Source organism: Lytechinus variegatus, chromosome 1, assembly GCF_018143015.1.
Source record: "Lytechinus variegatus isolate NC3 chromosome 1, Lvar_3.0, whole genome shotgun sequence".
Lineage (NCBI taxonomy): Eukaryota > Metazoa > Echinodermata > Echinoidea > Temnopleuroida > Toxopneustidae > Lytechinus > Lytechinus variegatus.
This window is the reverse complement of record NC_054740.1, coordinates 915263-931043: the sequence shown is the minus strand read 5'-3', so window position 1 is coordinate 931043 and position 15781 is coordinate 915263. Positions and strand designations below refer to the sequence as shown.

The 15781-nt window shown below is 35.5% G+C and overlaps 1 protein-coding gene across 1 annotated transcript; it reads left to right on the top strand.

Moving 5' to 3' along the window:
- Window positions 1–11401: 11401 nt before the first annotated feature.
- On the top strand, window positions 11402–14891 carry LOC121408195. The gene is made up of 4 exons (XM_041599614.1): window positions 11402–11723; window positions 12273–12585; window positions 13011–13227; window positions 13869–14891. The coding sequence occupies exons 1-4, from the start codon at window positions 11650–11652 to the stop codon at window positions 14150–14152; spliced, it is 888 nt and encodes a 295-aa protein (XP_041455548.1). The 5' UTR covers window positions 11402–11649; the 3' UTR covers window positions 14153–14891.
- The last annotated feature ends 890 nt before the right edge of the window (window positions 14892–15781 follow it).

The following is a 15781-nucleotide window of genomic DNA, read 5'->3' as shown; positions in this document are numbered from 1 at the left end:
CTGTACTTAGTAGCTCTCCATAGAATGGCGACTATCATCTACACATTCATAAGTGTTAGTGTCGATGCCGGCAAGTTTTATGTCACGTTTGCAGGTGTCTTTATAGCGGAGGTGTGATGGGGTGAGACCAATCACACAGCTCACCTTACCTTCCCAGGACCAAAATCCAATTGAAACCAGTTGGATTTGCAACTGGTTTCAATTGGTTTTAACTGGAACTTAACAATTGCCAATTGAAACCAATTGAAATCATAACTGGAACCAATTGGGTAACTGTAAATCCTAACTGGAACCAGTTGGGCAACTGGAAATCCTAACTGGAACCGGTTGGGTAACAGAGAGAGAGAGAATGCAACGGTAGTGCAATGTCATTCGCCGTTGTGATCGGTCTTTCAACAGTCTTATGGCGTATATACCATCGCACCCAGTCGCAAGACTGGCGTCTGTACATATTGGTCGCTACCACATGTGCAAGTGTTGTACGACGTCCAGTCGAGTAAATCAGTTTTTAGATCAGTTTCAGTTTGGTTTATTTTCATATCTCATATAATATCAAAAAAAATGTTAACGTCCATCGAAAGACAGCAAATCATTGACAATAAAGTGATGCAATACATCATCATAATTCATAATAAATTAGACACATATTATACAATTGAAGGTTTGGATTGGAGACAGATATATCAATAAGATGTAAATATGAAGGGCAAGCTATATAAAAAGCAGAGCTTATAATTTTTAATTTCCCTATTAACCCTTTGCGTTTTGGCCCGCAAAACCGGCGTATGACATTGCACTACCGTTGCATTCTCTCTCTCTCTCTCTCTCTCTGTTCTCATCCCTCCGCTTGGTTCGGAGATCGTCGGGTCCGACCCGCATGTGATGTACATGTATCTTGAAGACTGAATGATAGCGACTCATCAGGCCAGGAGACCACTGGAACGGCTATTATGGATTTAATTGATATATATAGAGGTCGCTTTTTATAGCTTGGCATTGATATCCAGGAGGAGCTTTGAGTCAAAGGCAATAAGAACATCTTTAGTATCCCTAAATTAGACCTCAAAATAGCCAATCTGGATTAAATTATTGGAAATGGATTTCAACTAATTTGAGTAGGTATGGGTGTCAACATTTACCAAAAAAAAGTTAGGGGGGAATACGGGTTGGGGAAATTTTTTTTTCAAGGTCAAAAGTCAATGACCTTTTCATATATACACAACAAAAAAAGTAAGTCCCCCCTAAATCAAATTGCGGTAACTTTTGAACGGAATTATTTCGAGATATGATATTTCGTAGGTGGTTTTCTACGCCCATTAAGCAACTCCTGGTGAAAAATGAATTTGATCGGTTGGGTCATGCATGAGTGATTAAAGATTGAATTAAAAATGACCATTTTTAAAAGTCACAAGAGTCGTTTTTTCAGATTGTGCAAATACAAAGTTGGGCAAAAAGTTGTTTTTAGGTTAATTTTATGGTGTTATGCTGTTAGCCCCTACACTTTACAATCCATGATTTAGCCACTCCACACACAATTTTGATATTGTATGTTCATGGTTGAGTGAGCACAGTGTATTGCAGGGACCGCGGGGGGGGGGGGCTGGGGGCTTCATCCCCTCACTTTTTTTCCAAAAGCATGTACATAAATGTAAAAATGATCATACTATTGTGATTTTTTGCATGGTCAGCCCCCCCCCCTTTGAAAACCGTTCCGCGGCCCCTTTATTGTGACGTATCATCATAGGGGTTTACGGTAGTATCCTCTAAAACTTGTTAGATAATGTTAAAATTTGAAAATGTTCGGAAGTCTCCCCCGATTATAGGCCCCTCCCCCATTTCAAAATGCTGGATCCACCACTGACTTGTCCATAAATTAAACTGATCATGAGAAATTGTTAGGGAAAGAATGAATTTATGCATTATAAACAGTATTCATTCCTAAGTTTTCGAATGTGCTCGCTCAACCATGAAAATGTTTTAAGTTCGGAAACTATGTAGTGATAAAATGATGGATGATAAAAACAATGGCAATTAAAGTCACATTTTAAACCGAATTGCCCCCGATATTCACTTTATTACCCTTTAAAATGAGTCTGTGACATTGAAAATACCAATTTTCCCACTTTGATGTGTGCTCACTCATCCATAAATGAACAAATCGATTTCATTTTTGCACAGAAAGACTGCCCATAGGTAGATAAGGTTACACTTCGTAATTCCGAAGCTTCGTAATTCCGAAGGTTCTTTATTCCGAAGGTTCGTAATTCCGAAACACGTAAATTGCCTATACCTCGATGTTCGTTAATCCGAAAACGAAAAAGGGTTCGTTAATCCGAACATTTGTGGCGTAATTCCGACGATTCGTTATTCCGAAGGTTCGATAATCCGAAAACGAAATAAGGTTCGTTGTTCCGAAGGTTCGTTAATCCGAAAACGAAATAAGGTTCGTTCTTCCGAAGGTTCGTTAATCCGAAAACGAAAAAAGGTTCGTTATTCCGAAGGTTCGTTGATCCGAAAACGAAATAAGGTTCGTTTTTCCGAAGGTTCGTTAATCCGAAAACGAAATAAGGTTCGTTAATCCGAAAACAAAATAAGGTTCGTTTTTCCGAAGGTTCGTTAATCCGAAAACGAAATAAGGTTCGTTTTTCCGAAGGTTCGTTAATCCGAAAACGAAATAAGGTTCGTTAATCCGAAAACAAAATAAGGTTCGTTAATCCGAAAACAAAATGAGGTTCGTTAATCCGAAAAATGAAAACCGGGAAAGCAGAGGCAGAGGCAAGGGGAGGGGGCGGGGGACACTGTTGCCGTTCAGTTATTATATGAGGATGGGAAGGCAAGGGCGTCTGAACGAATTTTCGTTGGGGGTAAAGCCAAAAAATGAAACTCATACGTCAAAATTGGGACTGTGGTGATATTTTCACCTGAAGATTATCATCTGCTTGAAGTCATTGTCTGTTTGATAGTGATTAAGTAGAGAATCACTTTTTTTAAGTGACTTCTTATTATGGCAAAATGTATATTTAGGCTTTATTTTTCGGGAGAGAGTATAATGAGCGAGCGGCTTGGTAAAACAAATTCAAAGGTGAAGTTGTATAACGTTTTTGTGGTCAGTTATTCTTAAAATGGCATTATTGCGAGGTGTTGCGAGCGTGAATCACAAGCTAAACTTTAGGTTATTTCAATAAAAATGAAAATTAGTTTTTAAAAATCCGAGCAGATTTCTGCTGTCATTAAAAAGATGTGCATCTAAATAAAGAATTAACACGAGCGCAAAACGCGAGCTTGAACATACTGACCAGAAAAGGAACCTGTTAAAGAAAGCATTGACCTCTTTAGGATGCATATTTCACCAATCGAATGAGAGTGCGAAGCGCAAGCTGAAATTTTTCAATATTCCAGCCTGAAAACTTAACTTGTATACTTTAAAAAGAGTATTTTATTTCGAAAAAAACATGAAAAACGGCATATTTATTTTTGAAAAAGGAACTTTCCCATTTTGGAAAATATTAATTCCCCTGTTTTTTATTCCATTTTTGATGCCCCCTGCCTCCCTCCCGGCGGATCCAACTTTCGTCAAATAGAGGGGGGGGGAATTTTTTTAGCCATATTTTCCTTGATCGGCAGTTTAAAGTTGATTTTTGTTTGTTTCTTTGAAAGGGTAGTCCTAACAGTCAATAATTAGCTTTATCCTTATAAAATAAAGTAAATATGTAATAACATGATAAACCCTTTTTAAATAATGCGAGTGCGAGCTATATATTTTTGTTAATATGATGGGCAATATGTTTGCGATCTTCAAAGCGAGATGCCTATGTAACTAAATTTAGATAATAACTGCTAGCAAGAAGCGCGAACAGAATTTTTAAATATATAAGCTCTGACCTGATCTAAAGGGGACATTTTAAGAACTTTTTGCAGTTAGCCATGAAGATGATGCGTGTTTTAGCCAATGGCGGCGGAACGTTTTTTTTTTTTTTTTTTGGGGGGGGGGGCAAAGTAAAAAAAAGGGGGCCAATAGGGGCAATTTGGTGCAAACGGATATTTTCACCATTAGATTATCATCTGTGTAAAGAGGTTGTGTGTTTTTGTAGTAACTAAATTGAGCACAATTTTTTAAGTGATCACTAAAGTTATATATTTACGTTTCATTTCTGCGAGCGTAGAGAGCAAGCGGTTTGGGGGGAAAAGTCAAATCTGAAGATGTAAAATTCACCTTTTTGGTCAATACTGTTAAAAGGGCATCCTTGTGAGATGTTGCGAGTGAATCACGTGCTCAAACTTTTGGAAATTTCATGTGGGCCTAGAATGATAATATTGATATAGATATCATTTACCCAGGGAAGCCACTTCAGTTCTGAAAACTATTCTCCCAGCTATTATTATTTTTTTACAAGAATGCTTAGAATGTCCAGTTTTCAGGTTGGAAAATCGGAAAAATTTGGCTCACGTTTCTCGCTCGCATCAAGTATTGTTTATTGAGGAACTCATTCTATTCCTGGTTACAAAAAAGAAATATGAAATGTCCAGTTTTCAGGTTGGAATATCACAAATTTTAAGCTTGCGGTTCGCGCTCTCATTATTTAGTTCGTGAGATATATATTCTATTCATGAGTCACTAAATGCAGTCCTTAAAAGATTACTTTCTGAAGCCTGTTGCATAAAACTTTTTACCTGAGAAAACTCTGGTAAAAACTGAAAACTAAGGTTAGTCTGATTTCCGCCAATGACTTTAGCACAGGGCAAAAACTCCTGTAAAAACAACCTCAGGCAAAAAGTTTCATGCAACGGGCCCCAGGTCAGTATATAAACAAATTACAGCTCACACTCGCATTAATTCTTTAGAAAGATACACATCTTTCTCACGATTACAAAAAATGCTCCGAATGCTCACTTCACGTCTTGTTACATGAAATGTCTACTAGTTTCAGCTTGCGATTCGCGCTTTCAACATCTCACAAGGATCATTATTAGTATTATTTTTATTACCAGCAGAAGCTGTTATTAAAAATGACATCCCCTCCAATACAAATCCTATTATCTAGAGGTTGCTCGCACGCTTCCAACACACTTGATCCCCTGCATCTTTAATTAAACCATTTGCTTATAGGCAGCAATTGCTCAGATAAAATCGAAATTGGCCTATGCTTGATCAGGGCGCCATTCTTAATGAAATACATGCTTTGGCCCCAACACACATCATCGATCGTTATTACTATATCATTGCATAATATCGTGTAATCTTGTAATGACAACATTGTTTTTGTTACCAAAATGAATTATTTTCATTTTCGGAAATACGAACCTTATTTAATTTTCGGATTAACGAACCTTATTTCGTTTTCGGATTAACGAACCTTATTTCGTTTTCGGATTAACGAACCTTATTTCGTTTTCGGATTAACGAACCTTCGGAATTACGAACCTTATTTCGTTTTCGGATTAACGAACCTTCGGAATTACGAACCTTATTTTGTTTTCGGATTAACGAACCTTCGGAATTACGAACCTTATTTCGTTTTCGGATTAACGAACCTTCGGAATTACGAACCTTATTTCGTTTTCGGATTGACGAACCTTCGGAATTACGAACCTTCGGAATTACGAACCTTCGGAAATACGAACCTTCGGAATAACCGAACCTTCGGAATTACGAAGCTTCGGAATTACGAATGTATGCGGTAAAATAGTTGCAAACGCCAGTTAAGTTGAGTCTGCTCGTACGTGATTGCGCAGCTAGTATTAGGTGTATTGTATGCAAGTTTTCATTTAATTATGACAGTTTTGAGAATTGCAATGGATGAATTCCGTGGGTGAAATAAATTATGTACGTTATAATTGTTATGTATTAATTATGCCCTAGCTGATAACGATATCTTTACAATTAACCATCAACTTTTCAACCAATCATAACTGATTACATATCCAATATCAGAATATTCCTGAATTTGATCTGAATATAATAATGGTTTATTTTAGCTAGACGGATGCGATCCCCGGTCTTCTGTCTTCGTTTTCCAGACACCCAACAACAGGTCTGGAAAACGAAGATCGAAGACCGGGGACATGCGTTATGTGAATGGGAGAACATGTGCAAAGTCCATTCTAACCCGCTCACGTGTTTTGTACACACTTTGCACTGCTTTGTACACACTTCGTGCGTGAACTACAAACGCTTTCACACGAGTGTGATACGTGTCCCTGGTCTTCGTTTTCCAGATACCCGGAAATTTATTTGTCTTTCATATGACACTAATTTTGTGGCAATCAAATGTGAGTCGCAAAATCTATGTACGAAAATTCAAATGTTCTGGAAAATTGGCGGCCATTTTGAAAAAAACGCCCTCACGGGTAATTTTCAGGAAACAGCCTGGTTAACTCATATTTTCCTATTCAGTGTAAAAAACTAGTCTAGAAGCACTATATGATTTTTTTCCTCTTTCGTGAGGCACCTTGCTCAATTATAACCCGGACTGTTAACTCTTACTATGCCAGGTCCAATACCCCTCTAGTGCCAGGGATATTCGAGGAATCCTAAATTGACCGAAACGTAAGCAAAGACTAATTTTTAAAACGGTAATAACTCTTTACCCGTACGTTGTATAATGAAAACTTCTACACATGAAATGATGCATGGTTCATGGACTTTATTATAATGTTATGACCTTTCAAATCTGCGTTTGGAAAAATTAAGAAAAGATTAAATATTTTACATGGTTTTTTTTTTATAAGTAAAACCTAGAAAATTATGATTTCATGAATATTTCAAAGAGTAAATAACCCAAGGAATTGTAAAGATATCAAGAAATTAAGAAGATGAAATGAAAGTTCAATGTTTACCCTTTCAAATGACGTATCTATTGAAGTAACTGAACAAACAAAATGTGAAAAATAATGATCTTTTGAATGAAATACTATCTTGCTATTCAAGTTATTTCCTCTGAAATACGAGAGGGTTTATACACACACAATTGAAACCGTCCTTTTCCAAAAAAAGGGCATTGTCGTCGATCAAGTGACCAATCACAGCACAGCTGCGATCCCCACGCAAACACACACAATAATATATTAGAGCCATGTATCTTCACAGTGCAGCCAACCGTACCCTTACATTCGTGTAGTCTTCAAAACAAGACCCTGTAATTTTTTAGAATGCGCGGTATTCCGCAACAAAATTATTAGTGCAGAGTAAATTTTTATGTCATTTCAATTCTTGTCAATATTGTCGTAATGCAAAACATGCTTTGGAAAAATCGTAACCTGGATACGATTTGTGGTGTGCGATGCACTCAACTATATACTGTTTTGGATAATGTAGGCGATTTCTATCCAGTGTCGCCAACAAACATTTGCGACCCAGTCAACTATCGTTCTATCATGAATCAGTGTAAAGTTTGGTCATATTTTGTCAGGGTCTATTCGTCGTACATACGGGCTTTCGTACTGTAACAAAGTTATTGCCAGTCACAAGGAGACAAAATATAGAAAACTAAAGATGATATATTTAAATATAGATAAAGAGGGATCGGACAGATCCAATACACTAATACCCCTTTCATAAACCTATGCGGATAATTCAATAAAAATTGCGTTCATAAACTCCGAAAATAATCCGCATTATTTTTACGAGCGCCCGTCCTGAAAAAGGAGGATAATCGTCATGGAAACCGCACCCCCCCCCCCGGATGCGGTTGCGTTTGAAAAGGGTGACCTTGTGACCGCTCCATGGCAATTACCCGCCTTAGTTTCGAAATGCCTTCATAAAGTAAAAATCTGGTCCCGATGCTGCTATTATTCCGATAATTGCAGCATAAAAATAATGCGGATTACTCTGGTCCTCTTCCGATTTTACGACCAAATTATGCTACTATTAGCCGCATAATTTGGTTTATGAAAGGGTATAACAGGTTTGGGGTGTAAAATCCCACGAAATAATGTGAGCGTTCTTGGCAAAGTACACAGAACTAGATTTTTTTTCGTGAATCAAGAAGAGGAAATGCAGATCAGCTACAAACTAAAAATCAATACAAATTTTCAAAATGAAAATAAGCCTATTTGTTCTGTATTTCTGGTCTGACCCCCCCCCCCTAAAAAGAAATGTGAGGTCAGGTGGAAATGTTTATGTTGATTTTTAGCCATTTTTTGTGATGCACACCTCCACCACCACCAGCACAAACACTGGCATCGTTACTTCCACTTATCAAAAGCAAAAAGAAAAACAAATAGTTTAAAATAAATAAATCAACTTATAGCTGAAGCCTACTTTGCATATTTAGAAATAAAGGATAAAGATGAAATTTAAGATTGAAGAAATGTATAAGCTATATAATTCTTGACAAATCAAACATACAGAAAATTGAAAGATAAAAGCGGAAAAAGAAATAACGAAGCGATGGGGTGTGAAGGTAGAAATTACTAACAATTTGTAGAAATTTAGATCTTTATAATTTGTTGAACCTTTGTTTATTCAAATAATATGTTTGTAATGGATCATCTATCGGAAAAGTAAGATATGGCTTTCGACAATATCAGAAATTATATTTACTACACCTCTTATTTGTGATATCGATAATTACCCCGTCATTGAAAATATTAATCTGGTAAGGATTAATTTGACTTCCCCTTTCCTGAAAAAAATGAAATGGACATCATTTGCTGTTCAAATTATATATAAATGACACCAATAAACTTCTTTATAACGTGCATTGTCAATATTTTATTCATGCGGTAGGACTCATGCACAATAAACATACTCGATATGTTAGTACATTTAACATTTTCAATTGTCAAATTTGCTTGATATATTATTTTTTTTACATTTAGTAGTAGTCCAGTTTATGCTACCAGATTTGCCATATGTGCTCAGCGTGTAGGGATATATACCCATTATCTTTTTGCTGGCAAAAAGGAGAAACAAAAGAAAGCGTATCATCGGAAGAAATGATACATTGATTGATATAAATTATTTCTTGCTAATAAAACAAATGAGGAAGAATAAAAAAAAACGCATTACGGAAAATACATGACATTCACAGAATTTTGAAGATAAAGGTCATGAAAAGTGCGTTTACTCGTTTGATTCGCTCACTCACATTTATCTTTTGTGTTTTTTATCTTCCTTACACCCATCATATTTTTTATTTCGCCCTTGCCACATTGACAACATATATTTTGTTGATGATCAAAATAATATTTAGGTTTCTTTCCGTAACCGATGCAAATTTGATGTTTATTTTTTCCACCAAACTTGGTTCGTAATTTGTTGTTATCAAATTTGCTTGATTCATTTTTTCATTTAGTAGTATATGATATCAGATTTGACATATGAGCTCAGCGTGTAGGGGTATTTACCCATCATCGTTTTGCTGGCAAAAAGGGAAAATCAAAAGAAAGCGGATCATCGGAAGAAATGATACATTGATTAATATTAATTATTTCTCGCTAATAAAACAAATGAGGAAGAATGAAAAAAAACGCATTGCGGAAAATGCATGAAATTCACAGAATTTTGTAAATAAAAGATCACACATATCATACTTTTTATTTCGCCCTTGCCGCATTGACTTTTAAAATTCAATAACTTTGTTATTTGTTATCCGGTTTTGATGAATTTTTCGGTATTTTGCTCAGTGAATCCTGCCCTATTTATAAAACTATAAATACTTTCAGCCCGGACCATCCCTTTAATGATAATAAGAATAAGGTGAAGGAGAAAAATATCGAAAATGATAATAATAATTAAAATAACAATAATATAATAATGATAATGATAATAGTCATACTAATAATGATAATAATAATAACAATAATAAATTAATAAATAAACAATGAGTGTGATGATTGCAGTGCGACGAGAGTTGGATGAGAGCCTTCTTTACTCATATATTCATAACGAGAACAATTTTGTGAGAATGCAAAAAACAAAGTATAAAACCTCCCCCCAAAAAAAAAAATAAAAAAAAAAAAAATCTCCCCCAAACCGTGCACATTTGCAGGCACAAAAAAGCCTTGACACAAGAATACTACCATACCGGCTGCAGTTTTATCAGGCCACAAATCCAGTTTACTTTTGCTTTTTCTGTTGCAGCTTACTGGAGCAGAAGAAAGTCAAACGTGTTGCAAGAATCAGAACGTAATCAAAAGAAAATTTTTTTTAAAAAAAGGAAGGGAAACAAAAAAGAAATAAAAAGGAAAAAAGAGAAAAGAAAATAGAAAAAGAATTAATAAAAAGAAAAAAAAGAAGAAATATAAGAAGAAAAGCAAAGAAAACAGAAGAAAGAAAAAAGAAAAGAAAAGAAAAAAAGAAGAAAAAAAAGAAAAGAGAAGACAAAAGAAAAGAAAAAAAATAAAATGAAAAAGAAAAGAAAAAAGAGAAAAAAAGACAAAGAAAATAACAGAAAAGAAAAGGAAGAAAAAAAAGAAAAAAAAAGAATTAGAGAGAGAAGGAAAAAAGGAATGGAAAAAATATATAATAAGCTACTGAAAATGAACAAAAGCTGTGGCAAAAATAGTCAATCCTGACTGGTTGCCAACCAAGGAAAGAAGAAGAAGAAGAATGCAAAAGACCCGATCGATAGCTCATGAATATTCATGTAACAATAGCGAATGGGCGAGTAGTGCTGGGTGAGGAACATCGTACCGCTCTGTCATTGGTCAATTCCGAGCTGAATGCCTTCGCACACTCGCCTTTGCTCTGCCCATAGAAGTACGTGTATTGCTACACACAACCGTTATATCACATGTTTCTATAGGGGAAATCTTGATTCATATCGCGGCAATATCCAAAATCAACTCTTCAAAATAATGATGCAAAAATACAATTTTACTCAAAAAATGTCTGTGTAAACCACTATTTTTTTATGATAAAATGAATTGTCAATTCCTTGCCAGTATAACAACAGAAAAAAACACAGAATATGGTGTTGGTTTTCTGGCTGTAAAATTGGTTAAACAAAAAAAAAGTTACTTTGGCACAAATAGCTGCCACCGGCACGAGTGGCCTATGGGCACAAATAGCTGTCAATGGCGCTTAAAGAGTTAAGTCAGTATTTGCTGTGGCAGGGGACATTCTCTACCCCCATCCCTCCACTTTTTGGTCCATGTAAATGTGCACCTCGACCTAATATTTTTGAGTGCTAGTTGCCCATAAAAATGCCCCTTTTCTATTTGCTCAACTTTCCCAACCCCTACCCCCAATGAAAAATATTACATTGCCCTTGTAATTAACCTCTTTATATGAGTTCTTGTTTTATTATATCAATTGGCATATATACCGGTAATTAAATAAGTTTTGTCATGATGTTTACTGCCAGGTAATGTTGATCGCCATGGAAGTAGGATCTTCCTGCTGCTGACCCACAGCTCATCAGGTGGCCTTCCATTAGGTGTTATTATAACCTCACCGAAGGCCTGAATCTCCTGAAAACAATTCTGCCCGTTGATGCGTTTGGAGGAAATGGTGATGAGGGCCCAGCAGTGTTCATCACAGATGATTGTTCATCTGAGAGGAAGGCTATCCATGCGGTCTTCCCGAAGTCCACGCTTCTTCTTTGCACATTTCACCTTTTGCAAGCTGTCTGGCGATGGCTGTGGGACAGCAAGCATGGAATCAGTAAAGATCACCGCCAGAGCTTATTTCTGCATGTGAAGCAGATGATGTATGCCAAGGACACGCACACAGTTGAAGAAGCATACAATCATGCAAAGAGTGATCCGACTGTTGTACGGTGAGCATGAAGTCACAATAGTAGTCTTTGCATTTTTATGTACCTTGATGTGACATTTTTTTTGTAAAAATATCATTTCTCTCATTCAATTGTCTTGTGAGAGGAGCAGCATTCAGAGAAGAGAGAAGTTGAAGCAATGAAGAAATTTACATGAGGTTTCTTCTAGGGCAAGACAGAAACTAATAAAATGTTTACATGACAAAAAGTTAGGTCCAATCTGTGTATGCCAATATTTTCATGGTTTTGGACTAAATTTCAAAAATTGTGAGTCCTATTTTTTTGCTATTTTAGTGGTACATTCATTACTGTGAATATACACATCCAAATTGAGAATTATCGCAATAACTGACTCACGACATTCACAAAAATTAAACCATTTCGAATAATACCAATAAGTTCTTATTCTACTGGATGACTTTGAAATATAAGAAAGAGTAACGTAACTTTCAATCAAAGAAAACTTTAAATCGTAGAAAATACATGTTAGCAGTTCATTCTGAATATGATTTTGTGTTAAAGGAAGTAGTATGATTCTTGTAATTCACTAAGGTACCATGGGTATGGAGCATACCTTGAATCCCTATACGAGAGACGACAGGTGTGGGCCCAGGCATTTAGATTGGGGCTTCGGATTCGGGCCAATCAAACAAACAATTATGCTGAAGCTGCCATGAGGGTCCTAAAGGATTCCATCCTTCAACGTTCCAAAGCCTTCAATGTGCCGCAACTGGTAGACTTCATCCTCTGTAGGCTTGAAGGCTTTTACCAGAGAAGACTTCTGGCAGTTGTGAACCAACGGCCATTGAAGTGGAGAATCGAACGTCATAGCGGATTGAACATCAGCAAAGACGACATTTCCAAAGTAAGTGTTCTTTATTTTTCATTTCACTATAAATTAAAATTTTGTATAAGTTATAATTTCTGTGGTTCCTGTAAAAACATAATGTCATTGTTTTTTTTATTTGAAAAGGTGTGGTAGTTTCTAATTCCCTGAAGTAATGCACATAAAATCTGACAATCAGTTTCTAATTCCCTGAAGTAATGCACATAAAATCTGACAATCATTTAATGCATTGCTTTATATTTCTATCTTGTGAATGATAGATGAAATGTAAAAGGCAAAGTGTAAACAATTACCTGTTATTTTCAGGTTACTTGATATAAAGACATGGTGGAAGGATATTTTATTTGAAAAATGAATATGAGTAAATTAGAAATGGTTTCAAAAATATTAGAGGAATATTATAGCACTTTACATTGTTAAATTGCTCATATTACTACTGCCAGACTGGGGAGAGTACCTACCAGGTCACAAGCCAGAGTGATCGTCAATGTCATTACACTGTTGACATGGCTGTTGGTGTGTGTTCGTGCCATGAAGGGGTCACCGGGGGTGCCTGCAAACATCAAGGGGCCATTGTGAGGCACTTCAAAGTGGCATCAAACAACTTCCTTCCAACATCTGCTTCTGAAAGGACATTGTTGCTAAGAATCGCGACTGGACGTAAGAAATATTGAGCTTTCGTTGTAAACATTTTGAATTTAAATACCAATTCAAATACAGGCCACATGTATGATTCCCCTCTGTCCATGGTATTGCAATTTCTAACTCTATGTGCAATTCTAACTATACAGTGTGATGCAGAAGGTTTTTGATTATCTTTTGACTTGATATAATTGCTTATATGTTGTTTGATTTAACTTGAAAGCACAAAAATATATTTTTGATTTTATTTTTTGAGAGCAGCTATCACTGTGAATGCTTTTAAGGCCTAATCAAGGCCTACTGTTCAGGAATATTTAGAGTTAAATTTTGGCTGGGAAGATTATTTTTTTTTGCTGTAATCATAAATAAAAACTAAATGTACTAACTTAAAACAAGGAGATTCGAAATACAATGTGATGAAGTTTATGAATTGCTTTCATTTTTTTATTGCAGCTTTATATATGCATAATTAAAGGACTTTGCAATTGCCACAGCCCACTGTTGATTTAAAAAAGTTTTGATTTCTTAATGCGTAACCTGTACTTTATCAATCTGTGTTGTGTAATGTTTAATTCATGTGTTGCATACATTTATTGAAACAATGCCTAATGCAAAATATTTTGATCAAAATGCATTCTTGTTTATCACTTGAATTCAAGGTGATGACAGTGTTCCATCAGGATGGCTGGACCCTCTTCAATCTTCAGAGCCCATGGCAGAAGATGCGCCACCACCTCAACTGAATGACACATCACTAGCCACAGATCATAGTGGACTGCAAGATCCCCAACTTGTTCATGTAGACAGTCTACGTGCTCAAGGAGACTTGCTTAATGCATTTGACAGACGTCTCCATGGCAACATATCCATCTCCAATTCCCAATGTAAGTATAGCTTTGTTTTCTTAATTATCGTTAAGTTCTTAAACATGACACTGAATTAAAAGCACTGAGTCTACAGGGAGAAACATCGCCATTTGAACACAGGTCAGAAGTCAAAGTATGACAATTTGTTAAAATGGTTCTTCCACATTTGTAAACAGTGTCTTTAACAAATGGGGTTAACACTGTTCTCCAGTTATTTAGCTATATGACAAAAGGTGTTCCATCTGTAGGGATTGTTTATGACAAGATACTGTACTGCACCATAATATAGACCAAGTAATTGAGCTCAATTCTATGTTTGCTCTTTTGTTGGTATCATTTATGTAAAAAAATCAGATAAACTGTACATACCAATTGAAAGAAAAAAAATTACAGTTAAGGTTTAGATGAATAACAAGTGTTTTCTTGTTATGTCTTTGCATGATGTCATATATGTATGTACACAAACACCATTGATGAATGTATGTTGAATTCATGAAACTGTCATTATTGTCATACATACATGTACTGACATGTTATGGACATGTCATATCTTACCAGCATGAACTGTTTTCCAAATGCAGATCATTACATGTGTATCTCTTCAAAATGGAATTAAGAGCTATGACATCATCTGTTTCATATTGCCTGACAAGTGTTTTTAATTTGCATGGTATTTTCTTGTATTTCATCCATGTGCATGATCTAACTCTTTACATTATTTGTTTTCATGTTTTATTCTAACATGACCACTACATGTACATGTACAACCTAAACATTGTATATGAGGGAATGCTTGGATATCCTCTGAGCACATATAAGTAAGTACAATTATGATTCTTGTTTTATTCTATAATGCATTTATCTGTACATCTACATTTGTTTTGTAGTATGATCAGTAGTACATATTTTGTCAGACTGATGGAATGTGCTAATTTTTTAGTAATGAGTCTGTAAGGAATATCAAGACATTACATGTTTATGTATAATGTAATTCTCTATATCACAATGAATATCCGAGAAGAATTTTATCTTGAAAAAGTCCATATTAATCTTAACTTTGTAATGATTACTTTAAAGAGAAATTCCAGTAGTTGCAGTTAACACTGATTTCATGAGAAAGTCTGTAAAACAAGGCTTAATTGCAAGTATATCATCGAGGATCTAGATCTGGTACAGTTACATTAACTGGACTTTGTGAAATCTTGAAATCTACGCTGAAAAATGTTCACACCGAAAATCCCCAACACAGATAAGCGCACGTGGGACAATGTATAATTATTGCTCAGGGCGTCGGGCCCGACGCCCTACCCGAATCCCGTGCTTATTTGCTGATTTCTCAGCAATTACACAATTTCTTCCAGAATCCTTTGGCACATGCGTTTTATTTATACAAACAGACACTTTAGTGGTCATTTCATTTGATTCTGTACGAACTCATTTTGATATCGTTACCAAAACTAGCATTTACCTTTATTACTTTGTGTATTATGCCCATGTAAATGCCATTTAATCATTAACCTACAACTAAACTGAAAATGAGAAATTTATAATTTCTAATCACAACATAATTACTAGCTCCAGATTTTCACAATTTGATTAATACACATGGTCATTGATAAATAAATAAAAAAAATTGTACTGATTAATTCCAATATCAAAGGACATTTGTACATTCAAAATTTTAATCATACTAATTAATAAAATTC

Excerpts from the sequence above, each read along its gene's own strand:
- LOC121408195 (XM_041599614.1), top strand. The coding sequence starts at position 11,650 with ATGATGTATGCCAAGGACACGCACACAGTTGAAGAAGCATACAATCAT. Across the intron at positions 12,586-13,010 it reads GCAAAGACGACATTTCCAAA|ACTGGGGAGAGTACCTACCA; the intron begins GTAAGTGTTCTT and ends TACTACTGCCAG. Across the intron at positions 13,228-13,868 it reads GCTAAGAATCGCGACTGGAC|GTGATGACAGTGTTCCATCA; the intron begins GTAAGAAATATT and ends CTTGAATTCAAG.